We start from the raw sequence: 14198 nt of genomic DNA, 5'->3' as shown, positions 1-14198 counted from the left end.
TAATTGTCTCTCGAAACGCGAACTAAAAAAATGAAGAGCCCCTCCGCAGACGGACGGATTTCCACGAGGCAATCAAAATTTGGGAATAATTTAACAACTCGGACCACATGCAAAGTTGACTTTTTTAAAGGGAAAGTTAATGTGAGAACAAAGAAATATGCGGCGCGAAGATGAGGGGCCGGGGGAAATTAAAATACTTTAATTAACGTCAGATAAAAGAAATAAGGGGGAATAATTGAGCCGGCCTCAAATCAGCTTTGAAAGTTTATTAACTCAGTCCGCAAACTTGACTGGAATACGTACGTACCCGCACACATGTGAAACGAACCTCTTTCGATTCTAAAGGAGCTTTGAATAAGACGACTTCGCTGTTGTGAGTGTTCAAACGTCTTCGTTGATTTTCTAATTTTAAAGCGATCCTTCCTTAAGATCGCTAGGCTGAGATAAATGATACGTAATAAGTTCTTACGACACTTCCATGTCTAATTAATTAGACATTTGACGTGATAATGTTGCGTGTGTTCGTAATACACGTGATTTGAACGAGTAATTTCTGTACAAAGTTTTAACAGGTGTCTTAAGTTGGAGACACTAATTATCATAAAGATTTTTAATACATTCTTGATTGTTTATTAATGTAATAGAATAAAAAAACGCTACATTGCGATATATGCTTACATCATTTTGAATCAAAATATATATGTATGTTAAGTTTTATATTCCGTAAATGATCAGCTTATAGCGCTCCATTCATCCCGAGCGCCGAAACAGGATCAACTAGTTGACGCGAAAATCGTATCAATTGATTTTATTTTCACCCATACGAAAAACACAGATAAAATCGAAGTGATGTTTTTTTAAATGTGACTTTCGGCGTATTATACTCGTAAAGTAATTGATATAAAAACAGTAAATATTCATGGAGATATATTTTTTTATTATATCAAGTGACGGAACCAATAAGTTATGTGCCTGGTACTAGGCTCCAATCCATAACAGTAGCAGTGTCACTCACAGCTTTCAATTGCAAAGATTTGAGCTACTGCGCCTGTCATCCTGAGACATAAGTTGAAAGTCCCATGTGCCTGTATTTCCACCAAACTTCAAATCCGGAACACAGTAATGCTCACATTACGGCTTAGCGGCAGAAACAGGTAAGGTGGCAGTACTTTCCTGGACGAACTCTTTCACAAGGAGGTCTACTGCTACTAAAAATATAATCGATAGACTGAACTCAGTGTACAACTTCTGTAGCAAATTATATTTATTTAACAACGTTTAACTTGCAATTTTTATTGAACAGTCCTGATGTTTTGACTACCATGATATTTAATCGATTGTGAAAATACTCTATTATCCTATTTAAGAGCCAAGCTCTTGTCTATGAAGCCTCCTCCACTCCTCACGGTTCAAAGACAATACTCCACTAGTTTGTTATTATTATTGATACCAATATTGAAAGTAAACACAACGAGTATACTGGTAAATTCGTAAAATCTGCCAGCTTGATCCATAGCTCAGTGAATAAGAGCGCTAGCCACGTTGAGGTAACAGACGCTAGTTCAAGTACAGTCGCATCGAAGGATTTTCTTCTTTGTATTTGTTGGATCTTAATATCAATAAGAAGTTTCTTGAAGTGGGTATGAAACACACCAACGTGTGATCCCGATTTCGTTCAATTATTTACTAAGTTCTAAAATGTTAAAAAGTACTTCGTCTTTGAAACCTAAGAAGCATTTAATTAAGTATCCATATTTCTGTTCAATTCCATACTTGCCCTACACGTCGATATAACAAGTGTTCGCTACGTTTTGCCGGCGGCGTCGTCGACAATTACGACTACCTATGTAGTATGAGTACGGTTAGTAGGTACAAATCGTTCGCCCGAGGGCGCCTCTATCCGCTCCACTAATCTTCTTGCCGTGGATAGAGAAAAACTATTAAATTAATTTTATTTATTTGTTCTTTAAGAAATTAAAATCATTGATGAAATAAATGAACACATATACCTATATTTTGAAAGTACTATATATGAAAATGTGTACTATGACATCTGAATGATCGAAGACTGTCTCGTACATCTACGTAGGATTTTTAAGCATACATCGATCAACATCGTCATCGTCTTTTTTGCTTCATGTCTTTCCACAAAAAGTATGTAATTTAGTTTTAAAGGACATTGTAACATTTGCGTATCTCAATAAAATTACTATAAGAGCTCCTTGAGGGGCAATTACGTGGTCCTGTAAAGTCGACCGAGAACGTAATTAGTTTGCCATTAGACTAATATATTGGCACTCTACCGCTGCCCGCTACTCGATTGCAAACAAAAAAGTCAAATCACTAGGGAAAAATCGTAATTGTAATATTACAAAACTATTTGTACTACACACAGCGTAACTACATCAATTCATACAAACTCACTTTAGTTCTTCTTTTCATTTTTTATAATTTCAAAAGTCCTTACGACTAAGAAATTCTATATAATCGCATTTTTTACCACAAATTCGCGAAGAATATCTCAAAATGTGACCAAAAAGCTTAAAGGGCTAAGTGCTTTAGATTATACGAGGTAATAAAGCACCAATTACGCCGCCATCAACGTAAATTATTACCACCTTTGTAAAAATAGTTAAACTTGAGAAAGTTTGCTCATTAACGTGCAATTGCAGATACCAAAAATACCCAGCTAAGAATTACTTTTTAATTTATCGTTTTTACATTAAGCGATCAATTCACAACTGATAAGTTAGAACTCACGAAGATTCTGCTTTTCCACATATGTGTTATTTAGGTAAAAATACATGTGTACATATTTTCTATTTCTATGCTAATACAAAAAGATAATTAATAACAAAAAAGGCAGACAAATAAAAATGAAGGACGTTTTTCATAAACGAGGAAACACGCTTTGTGTTTGTTAGCCACTTGAAACGGGAGAGTTGAAAAATTGGACGCAGAACGGAATGAAAAGCGAACACAAAATTACAAGCCACAGCTCGACTGTCGCTAGTAACTGCGACTTTAGCAGCCTTCGATCACCCGTCAGCGCATAACCAAATTAGAGCAATTTAAGTCAGGAAATTGGAAACGCTATCGGGCGCTCGATGCGCTTGCAATGGGAACGCCACAACCTCACTGGCATTTCAGACATCTACCGTTTCGGCAGCCGTGGCTAATGTCGGAACAATGCACGAATCTGGACAGACAGATCCGAGCGGCTCTGAAGATAAACGACAACCGTAGAGCGTTGTAACAACTGATTGATATACGGCTCCCGATGATAACGTACCTACCGTGCAGTTAAGCTAAATTCTGGACCCGCCTCAGTTACAGTTCGAGAACTGTTGACACTAAACGACGTTTAGATCACGTTGGCTTGTTTGCTCACTGGAAACTCAGGGAATCAATACCCGAAATACTAGAACAGAAATTCAGAATTTGAAATTTGTCATTCAAACGCTTTAGAAATTAAGCAAATAAACAGGACGTGCAACTCATAAGGCGCAAAAACTTGTGCAAAACATAATAAGAAAGAGTTACATTCGAGGGAAGTATTGCCGCCCTAACTTATTTTTGCCGCCTAGCTCTAGCCTCTGGGTCACAGGCGCAGTGGCAGTGCCTCTCAGAGTAGTATTCCAGAACTGTACTCAATGCTCAAGTCAGGATTTGAGCAGACTTGAGTATGATTTCAAGCACTAGAAATACGACCGTAACGGCAAGGACTTGAGTATGATTTCTAGTGCTTTGAATCATACTCAAGTCCTGACTTGAGCATTGAGTAGAGTTCTAGAATACGACCCTCAGATCAGTGCGATTTAAGGCCTGAGTCGCACTGCAAATGCTATGGACAGGCGTATCGCTAAACACCAGGTGCACTACTTGTTTATCCCTTCGCTTGGTATCATAAAAAAAACATATACCTAAGTAGATATTGAAATCTACGCTTTTCTATATCAGCTTTTTAATTACGTAGATCCATTCAAGCATTGAACATTACTGAACATTAAAAGTCTTAAGTTAACAAAGTTAAAAACAGCAAGCATTAATAAGATCGCAACACAAATTCCAAGCCAAATTGAGCAAACCATTTCCCATTTAACCACATGCAACCACTTGCAACTCAATTCGAAATTCCGGTTTGCAGTCTCAGTCAGGAGAACATGTCGATAGCCGATACAAAGTTAGAAGTGTATGTGAAGATAATAACAAATAATCGCGCAAGTTGTAGAGGAAGGCAACACACTTGCGTACTAGTTATCGGCTGAAACGACGCCGACGGTCAGAGTTTGGACTCGGTCGACAGCTAAAACAATAGCGAATCAAGCATGCAACGGAACTTTCTCAAAGACACCCTCTTGTGCGTGCGACGCTTAGTGAACGCTCGCTCGCTAACTTTATATTGGTTAGGAAACTTCCTCGTTAGCCGTCGGGAAGTTTGATCCAGTAATAATATAAAGCATCTGATTTCAACAAGTATTAATAAGTTGTTGCTCTAAGTTAGGCGAAAAGTAGCAGACTGAAAAACACCCTATTACAAAATAGTAAGACATTAATGCATGGATTATCTTCTCAGGAGTCGTAGAAGACATTATGCGGTTATTATTATAACAACGACGTTGTGAGAAAATCGGATTCAATTGTTTGTCTCGCTCTTGTAAATCTAAAAATAATACAAAAATAATGTTCACGGAAAAAAGATATTTTACTTAAACATCCCCTAGCCAAAATTCTTGTGAATAAAGTTGTCCGCTTAACATTAAATATAAGATCGCTTTAGCGAGGCAGATAGACAGATAAAGACGGCATACATTTTCATGAGAGAACAGAAAAAAAGCAATCCGCGGCGAAATTGTGAGGAACAAGGGTGCGTTTTCTGTTGACTGTGTGGGATCGAGATTGGCAGACACCGACAGCGAGCCAAGGTCAAAAGATTGTATGAGCCATCGGGAGCGGCTAGAAACAACACCCTTGCTCTGGCGGCCGTCGAGTAAATATTATAAACAAACAACCGCACCGGATAGCGTTTAATCGACGAAGCCTGCAGAGATTACACCGGTCGTTTGGCTAATTAATTTTTAAGTCGCAGGCGGCATTCGACTTTTAAGCGACTTCGGCTGTGATTTGCATACCCAATTCCTCAGTTCTAAACTTTGATTACTCGTCGTCATTGCAAAGCCCTTGTTAAATAAGAATACTTCGTTGTTTGTGTTTTGTTGTACACATTTTTCATTCGACCATCCTTCATTCATAAGTTCCTTAACATATAAACTCTTATCTGGAAACCGCCTGTTGTACCCTTATAAACGTTTTGACGCAGAGTTATAAAATTTGTTGCTGAATCTACCAGGAGATACTTAAAGAGAGTTTCGTGAGCTGAACTTTATGGCGAACTGGATTTGGCAAATTACCTTCACCTTAAAACCGTTTCTGAAAATGTATGCCCGGAAGTAATTTCACGTACGTGTTTGCGTTAGCTTAAACGTCCGGCGGCGCCATAAAATTATCTCGCTGCAATATGCTTCTTTTTTCATAGCAGTTGCGCAGATTTAAATACTGGCATCACGTTGTCTCCATAAGTCTTTAGTTCAACTGCAGCTGGCACATTAAAAAGTTAACTTAAGAAATAGGGACGTTCAAGAATACTTGTAGAGAAGTCGCAGTTCCCATTGGCATTACGCATGCGATAGTGAATACAGTGTCGTGATAAACAAAATTTGCGTCGAGCGTCCGTTCGGCCTATAAATCTGATGGGTTCTAAATCCTTAAAATGGCACTGTCGAGCAGCTTTCATCAGAAAATTCTCCATTATCTGGAGGAAATCGTTACCGGGGTTGAACCTCGCCCACCCTTCGGCCCCGACCCGTCGGGCTTTCATTTACGGCGGCGTTGCGTGCACGCGTCCCCGCGGCCCTTGCTTCAGGTGGGCGTAGTCATTGTGTTCAGTATTTAAGTGGCTCATTTAATATTCTGAGACAGTTTGCATTCGGAAAGCTCGCGGGTAGGTAGGTAGTAGCCGTATCGAAGCATCGGAGTCACGAAGCACACGCACAAAGTGTTGGTAAATGACGTGCGGTGCGTCAGGTGGACGAGGAGAAGTGCGTCGCGAAACACCGCGGCAGCGATAGCAACTTCAATAGTCGGCGTGACGTCTCAACGGCCGCAGCGGCGTGGTCGTGATCACGCATGACACGTCCTTGTTGGATACATGAACCCCGCGACACGTATCCCACACAAACGCACGCTCGTGGATTGCGCAGAGTTTGCGCTATGTTTATCCACAAATACACTAATGAAGGCACCTACAAAAGCGACTAGATTGTTAATTAAACTTGCTCAAAATGTGACACCCTTACGAAATGATGCCGAGTCGGGAGCACAGTGCACAACTTGAATGTTATTGAATTAATTTGTAATCAGAATTCTCGCTTGAGTTCCAGGATGTAATAATGATATTTAATAGTAATACCTGTGTTGAAAATACTATTCGGATCGTCATAAAAATTAAATCTACCTACATGAATTATGTCTTAGGTTAGTTTATTTACGGTTAAGCCACAGCTTTGCAAAATTTTCAAATACACATTTCTCCCACCACATTCGCATCCACCCGCGGATTTAATTAAAATAATTGCGGTTAAACAATATTTTGTAGACGCAAAAAGTAATTCAAAAGACCCCATCATTAGGCTGTCGACCAAAAGGAATAACCATTCCCTTAATCATTATTCTTAAAGACTCTTCATTAAATTCCTTTTATCTCTCCCGGGATATTTCCTTCGTTCGGCATCAATCACATCCACTCTGAAAAACTCGTTGGCTTTATTCTAAACTCTCATAATAGGTAATGAAGGTCTTGATCGTCGCGGGCGGCTGGCGGGCGCCGATTACTTTGAGAGCTGGCACAATGACTCCCCGGCTGTAGCCAATGTTGCATTCTGAAAAGTTCCTTAGTCCGCATCCACGCTACTACTGGGCTAATTACGGAGGAACTTTTGTAGATAGACACCTGCGCTGAGTCGCCGCCGCCAGACAAAGACCAAGTTATCGCAGACTTACAGGCACGCCCGCCCCTCTAAGCGAATATTGCCTTTCGTTTTTACTGCTCTAAGGTTCCTTCCTTCGTACCGCCATATGAGAGGGATTGACGCTAAGAATATCTGATATAATAAGGATTTGGAACAATGAAATTGGTTGCTAACTTTCCAAATAGTCTAGTGTTAATTTTAAAACAATATTTTGTTCATATTGAAATTATGCTGCATACATTTCCAAAACAACTGGTTTATATGAAATTTTTGTTTGATCGAAATCTAAAGCTAACCACTAAGCCGGTTAACCAGTAAAATTAAACAGAAAACAAAATAAAGCGAGCATAAAACAATCGTAATACAGTTTGCAAGTTTGACCGACACGCCAAATTCGAGGGTAACGTGTTTAATATTGTATGCACGAAATGATTTAGCTGCGAGGGAAATTAGCGTAGCCTAATAACAACTGAGACATGACAGCGCAAATTCAGTACACTTTTCCAAAAAGTTTGCTGTAAATTAAATTTCGTGAGCGAAGTTGGCGTAACTTTGCGCTCTCAGCGCTGACACGTTGCGTAGAACATGTCGTCGGAGCGTTCCAAATTCATATTAGAATATTCACCACGATAATGAATCGAATACTTGGCACCTACTTTACATGCACGTTTCCAGATCTCAAATATCTAATTTAAACAACAACTCACCGGTCCAAACTGTTCAAAGTAATTCTTTACATCTTCAAGCGTTGTGGGTGCTGATAGCCCTCCTACGAAGATTTTCTTTGTCCTGGTAACCATCTGGAACAAGAATTATAACAATATTAGAAACAAAGTAATTAACAACTATCTGAGTCGTGTGGAGCAAAACGGTGAATATATCATCTACGCAATTGCTCAACGAAACAAAGGTTCGGATAGTTGGTAACGTAAAAATAATTAGAAACGATGTAGGGAACGCGCAGTGGGCGGGCGAAATTTATGAATAATTACCGTTAATATATATAATGCGATCATTCCATGCAAAGGTTGGTTACGGCTATTGCTGAAGTACGCATAATGGGCACCCCAAGATATCCGCGTCCGAAAATCGAACGCTCCTGTTTTCAAAATAATTTGAGCATCCTAGTTGGATGAATTTACATGGATTAATACTTAATCTGTTCATATTAAGATGTAAAGCTCGCCCGCTTTAGACTGTGGATACTTTCGAATAGCCATAAAATTCAATGAACGTAATCTCAAAACTTACGAGCAAATTTATTTATTCAATGCATATTTTAACAATCAAAGCGTAGACGTTTAAAGGGGATTCCATTTTAATGTCAATATCGCCGCACGGCTCGTTGTCAAAGACGGTACCTGTTTTCTTCTTGAATATTTATGCGGGGTAATAACGAAGCATAAAAGGTTGCGACGACAAGTTAACAATGGCCGTCTCGATTTTTGTTCGGTTTGCTATCAGTAACGAACCATTGAGCTTCGATATTGTAATTACGCTACATAAAAACTTGGCAGATGCTGCATATAATAAGTGCTCCTTCAAGAGATCCTTTCAGCCCGTCGTTCGGCATTAGCGTATCAAATAAGTAGGAAAGTGAATGACAAAAGTCAAGCAGTTAACCTTCTACGAGTTGTAGACTCTACGTTTTGTCATACTCAAACGTGACATAAATTTAAACCCAATTTCTACTCTCTGAGGGAATATTGGCTGAATAGCCAGTTGATAACGTTTTCTCCGTGAACAAAAGTTGGGTTCCATAGATGTGAATTATTTTAAATCATATGCAAAAGTAGTTCTATAGTAAACCATTGAAGCACATCAACGGATCGCACATTTAATTGCGAAATCCAGCCAAAAACGGAATAAAAATTATAAAACATTCGAGAAATATTACTACATCTGCAAAGGGAATCCCCATTACTATGAGTGGCAAAAGATAATAGGTCGCTGGAAATTGAATAAAACGAGATTCAGTATCGTAACTAATGTAAGTGAGTAAGAGGGACCGGAGTTCCGCGACGATCCCAAACGAAATCACACTGAAATGTACGTAAATGATGAATAAGTGGCGGAGGTGCGGGGAGGGGGCGTGCTACGTGTCCAAGTGGCGGTCCCTTACCTCGCCCCTCGAGCCTCCTGCGTTTTCCCCGTAAATCTCGAGTGTGACAACATTCCCCGGTTCACTCCGTCACGTTGTCTTCTCGAATCAAGGCGTTTTACGTTTAATTTTTACGCGTGTTAGGCGTCAGCAGAGACGTTGCCAATGTGGTTGGTGTCATAAAATGCGGTCATTTTGGAGGTCAGGGTGTACAACAATGCTTTAGACTCAGTTCATATTATTAATGTTTATTGCTTTGTTAGTCATCAAAGATTGTTGAAAATTAAAAGTAATAGGTGCGTTCGTGATGGGATAATAAACTCTTTGTAAAGGTCATTGCGGCTATATTTGCTTGACTCTACTATTTCTTACCTTGGCTGGGGATTTGCATACTCTATTTAATATGTTCTTATTCATAGCCGCCATAATAATTCAGGTAGATAACTCGGATACAATTAATGTAAGTACAAGTCACACCTTTAGGCCAAAGTGCGTAACAGAGACTACAAAGGAATAACTTTCACTCGCCCGATAAGGTTGGGCATATGTGCCAAATTGTATTTCCAAATAGCACTTCCTACCCAACCGTGTTTTTGTTATATATGGTAATTTATCAAATGATACCTTACAATCCTTTATTTCCTCAATATAAAGCACATTGTACCGAACTTTAATCGTTACTAGGCACCTAAATTCACCTAGAAAACAATGTATCAATAAGAAATTAGATTATTTCCTTGAACTATGACTAGTTTTTATGGGTAATTTCTATGGGATAGTCAAGAGTGGCTAAACATCACGCAATTTTTACGTTTCGCATTTGTTGCGTCAATCTATTCATTCTACAACTGAAATTAGAACATTTATAGCTCACGATGATACACTAAGCAAACACGAACACATGAACATCTAATTCATTAATCATTCCTTTTTACGCAATCCTATTTTATTTCTAAATCTAAGTAGGGCAATGTAACCGGTAATCGACACGGCCAAAACTCGCCGAGAACAATAAATAAAAATTTGATTAAGCGGCATTTATTAATGGGATTGTAAAGGGTGGGTCTCATGAGAGAAAGTGTCAGGTTTACCGGTACCACGTCAGCCGAAACTGTTGGCAATTACCTTAAATGTGGACAACGCAGTTGACTCCGCAGGGAACATGATTATTCACCGCATATCCAATTTTTGGCTCGCTCTAAATTGGAATGCGCTACCTATGATTGCCTGAATTAATCGCCGCCACGACTGTACCCTCACCCGCGCAAATTGTTTGTACTCAATCTTTGCTCAACGGATTATTTTGGGTCCAAGAAGTTATTATACCCATTTTTCAATCAAAAATTTCATAACATCCAAATCGTTATTAAAATTTTATGTTTTGATGTCAGCTACGAAAATAAATCGATTCATTCGAAAACGGAAGCTAAACATTATAAAGCCGAAATGATCTGCAACATTTCCGGGTCCTGTTTAAATTCGTTATGAAAACTGAAATAAGAGAAAACATTTGACCACGGTTGAGATAGAACGCAGCAAATTAGTTTACCTGAGTCCTAGTCCTATGATTCAAATGTTTTTAAATGTGTTTACCACACACAGCGGCGTCGCCGCTCGACCAAACGACATTATCCGCCTTCTCGTTAACGAGACTCACGTTACTCGCCACAGTAATTTTGTCGTGAAAAATACAACAATTTAATTTAGTCTAACTTGACCACGGGCGACGGCAAACACCAAACGGCCGCAGCACAACAAAAAGCTACACACATCAATTACGATGCGACGGCCGTCCAGGCGACTACGTCCCTTTACGCGACGAACAGCCTCGCGAGTTGCTCTAACTCAATTCATAATCTGCCACCTGCTCGCCGTGACGTTACTACTGCCTGTACATTGCACGTTGCGTTAAAATTTTTACCTTTTCACCCGATGCCCTAAACAAGACCGCAGTCACATGACGGCACAAAAGTGCCGTTAAACTAATAAACAATGTCAGGTGACGAAATTTTTTGCGCCCATATCACGTGTGTGTCGCACTCAGTGTTTTTTTCCTTGCTGTAGTTTTTTTCCCAACTGTGCATCTCTATAGTCTCAATTACGTGCGTCTAAAAATAAACACAGAGCATTGCCATTGGCACAATTACATTCGAGTGGATGTTTTTTATTACCTCTATTGCACTTTACGTATGCAAGTCTTTTTCGTCTTTTCGAAATAAGAAAATAACAGCTCGAGAAATCCATTTAAAGCATTTCCTTTTACGAGTTTTTTGCTGCATGGAAGAGTGAACATGCCACTTATTGCGGTACAAACGGCTCTGTTGGGACAATATTAATCAATTTTTACAGAGAGAATTTGGGGGATCGTCTCGCGCTGCGGCACAAAAGGCCGCCCGCAACCGCCACCGCCCGCCGCTGACGTTGCATTTCATTTTGGTTCGCCGACAACCTTTACTCTGTTCGTCTGTTCTTTGTCATCCTGAATAAATGCATGCTTTGAAGCACCTATTTTTCATTATTACTGTTTCTTAGGGATCACAATTTGCCCATCCCTTTATTTTGCGTGAATATTCATCAAGGTTCCAGACGCAAAAATCACGTATCAATGGAAAATTGTCGACATTTTTATTTAAATAATAGGAATAAACTATCGACAGAGTTTTTCAAACAGTACACTACAAAATATCATTTGCGTTAAATGAATGTAAAAAAAAACAATGTGTTTTTATTATTTTTCCTACGTATTTCAATTGCACGTTCATTTTAGCTACGAATGAGAGAGTTCTCTGAAAGTGTATCAAGTCGAAAACCATTTCATTGTTGAATTTGAATCTTGTCTGTAAAAATGGATAGAAGGTCACAGAATATTCATTCCCATTAGCAGTCACTACACTTTCAGGGAGAATAGGTGTCTAAGTATCGTGGAAGATACAGTATTCAAAATAGCATAATTCCTGGCAACACAAAGCGTCACATTCGTCTTAAGCGCGGAGCAGCATTCGCATAGATAGGGGATGATCCTGTCTTCTCGTGTCGCGCACCTTATCTGCTTCACAGCTCATTAGGTTTCGCACGGCGCCTCCGAGCAGATCTGCACCATTTGTAACAATACAGAGACCGCACGGGTGGCAAATGGTGATTCCAGGGCTTAGGGTGCCAGTCTCGTTAGTTCCCGGAGTCGATGCGACGTGAAATAAGTACATACTAAGACATACATACTCCGTTGTGGGTGTCAAGCGACATAAAACAACCAACCGCGTACGTTCTAGATGGGAGACATTAACGAAACGTTATTGCTTCTCGGCTCCACCGACACTTGCACAGTATTAATCTCTACCTCGTTCTGATGCTTCAACTCACTCGTCGCAGACTGTTTAATTCCGAGAGCAACTAGATTTAGCTCGCTTATTCGACGTTTGATGTATTATTTTGTATAACTCAATCTCGATTAGTACTGTATGAAACTAGACAGAGCCAATGAAGATTTTTCGTCTGTTCACGAATAAAAATTAAACACTAACAGTATGTTTTTATTCAATATCTGATAAAGCGAGCACAAACAAGTAAATAAGAAAGAAAGACGCGAATGCTTGTAAATGGAGAAACTCGTCCGAATTACTACGTGAGCTGAATAAATAACGCACTGATCGATGTGATGATATAAGTCCATGAAAAATTTAAAAAGGTTTCGTGTATTCCCTTTATTGGCGCAAAATAACGAGGCTATCTCATATTACTTTTATTTTAACACTGATTTATTGTTAACGCGTTTAAGTTGCTATACACTATGTTTTAGATGGGATATTAATAAACAATATGCTAAAAAAGCCCTGGCAGCCTCATGGTTTGACCTACTGCTTCTCAGGTAGAAAGAAGGACGTGGGTTCGAATCCGAGCTTGCACCTCTGAGTTTTCTGAATTTATGTGCGAAAACCATGAGCTTTTCAATGAAGGAAAACATCGTGAGGAAATCTGCACACACCTGCAAAGCAATTTAAGTATATGTGTGAAATTTCCAAATGGGCCTCAGTGGGATCTACAGCCCAAGTCCTCTCATGGTAACAGGATGCCTGTGCCCAACAGTGGGAATGTATATAGGACAACTATTAATAGAATAGAATAGAGTACGTTTATTTGCCAGAATACAGTAATGATGAAGGTCTTGAATAAAATTAGGTACATTGTATTCAACCTGCAAACAGATGTGCAAATATTAATTTCATGTTTGGTTTCTACTCTTAATTGCACTTCAAATTCTAAGTATTCTTTATTACTATAGAAGCAATGTGTCAAAAGCCATTTTGTCAATTGTAATTTAAAAGTATGTCCTTGCAACAATTTAATTTCATTTGGCAGATTATTGTAAATAATTATACACATGTTGAAGCACTATTTCTTATAAATTACTTTACGGCAATGAGGTTGGTACAAAAGATTGATAATTTTTGCACTAGTCTGCCTTTGATTAATTTCACCACGTGTTTTGAAATATTGAGGATAAGTTTTGACAAATACACAGATATCCCTAATGTATATGCGTGGCAAAGGCTGTATGTTTAGTTTTTTGAACAGTGGTTTACAGTCGAAACTGTTAAAGTGCAATTATTAAAATGCAATTACCATTTTTTCACAATACAATTTACTAATTGTATTGGAAACGTGCACAGATGTTAGCTAGTACTTTAGAAGTCGCACACAATCATTTGAGAAACAATAGGCGCATTTAGCCGCCTAAAAAGTGAAACGGCTCAGTGCACTCGTCATCGAAAGCCATTCGAAACACATCGGAGTGAGCTACGCCCTCAAGGGTTCTGCTTTCATACTTTCATATGGTGATGTATGTACTCACTTCCCTTTATGCAGTAGCGCTAAAGAGTGGATGAAAGCGAGACGTCGAGACGCCTTCGCTTACTCCCCTCTTCGCTAAATGCAAAAAACTATGCCTCTACCAACCTCTAGGCCATTGTAAAGATGACTGTTTTGTTTGAAATATACACACAGACGTCTAGAATTATAAGAGTGTAAATAAAACAGGAACAATCATTTTTGAATAAGGAACTTTGTTAGCA

The 14198-nt window shown here is 39.1% G+C and overlaps 1 protein-coding gene across 1 annotated transcript in view; it reads right to left on the bottom strand.

Moving 5' to 3' along the window:
* Positions 1-14198, bottom strand: part of LOC113237074 (RNA-binding protein Musashi homolog Rbp6) — a 671710-nt gene that overhangs the window by 217524 nt on the left and 439988 nt on the right. The window contains exon 6 of the mRNA XM_026473334.1: positions 7736-7828. Coding sequence (XP_026329119.1) covers positions 7736-7828 — 93 coding nt within the window. The remainder of the gene's footprint in view (positions 1-7735; positions 7829-14198) is intronic.

The sequence above is a fragment of the Hyposmocoma kahamanoa genome, unplaced genomic scaffold, assembly GCF_003589595.1.
Source record: "Hyposmocoma kahamanoa isolate Upper Pololo Valley unplaced genomic scaffold, ASM358959v1 93, whole genome shotgun sequence".
NCBI lineage: Eukaryota > Metazoa > Arthropoda > Insecta > Lepidoptera > Cosmopterigidae > Hyposmocoma > Hyposmocoma kahamanoa.
This window is presented reverse-complemented; position numbering and strand designations above follow the sequence as displayed.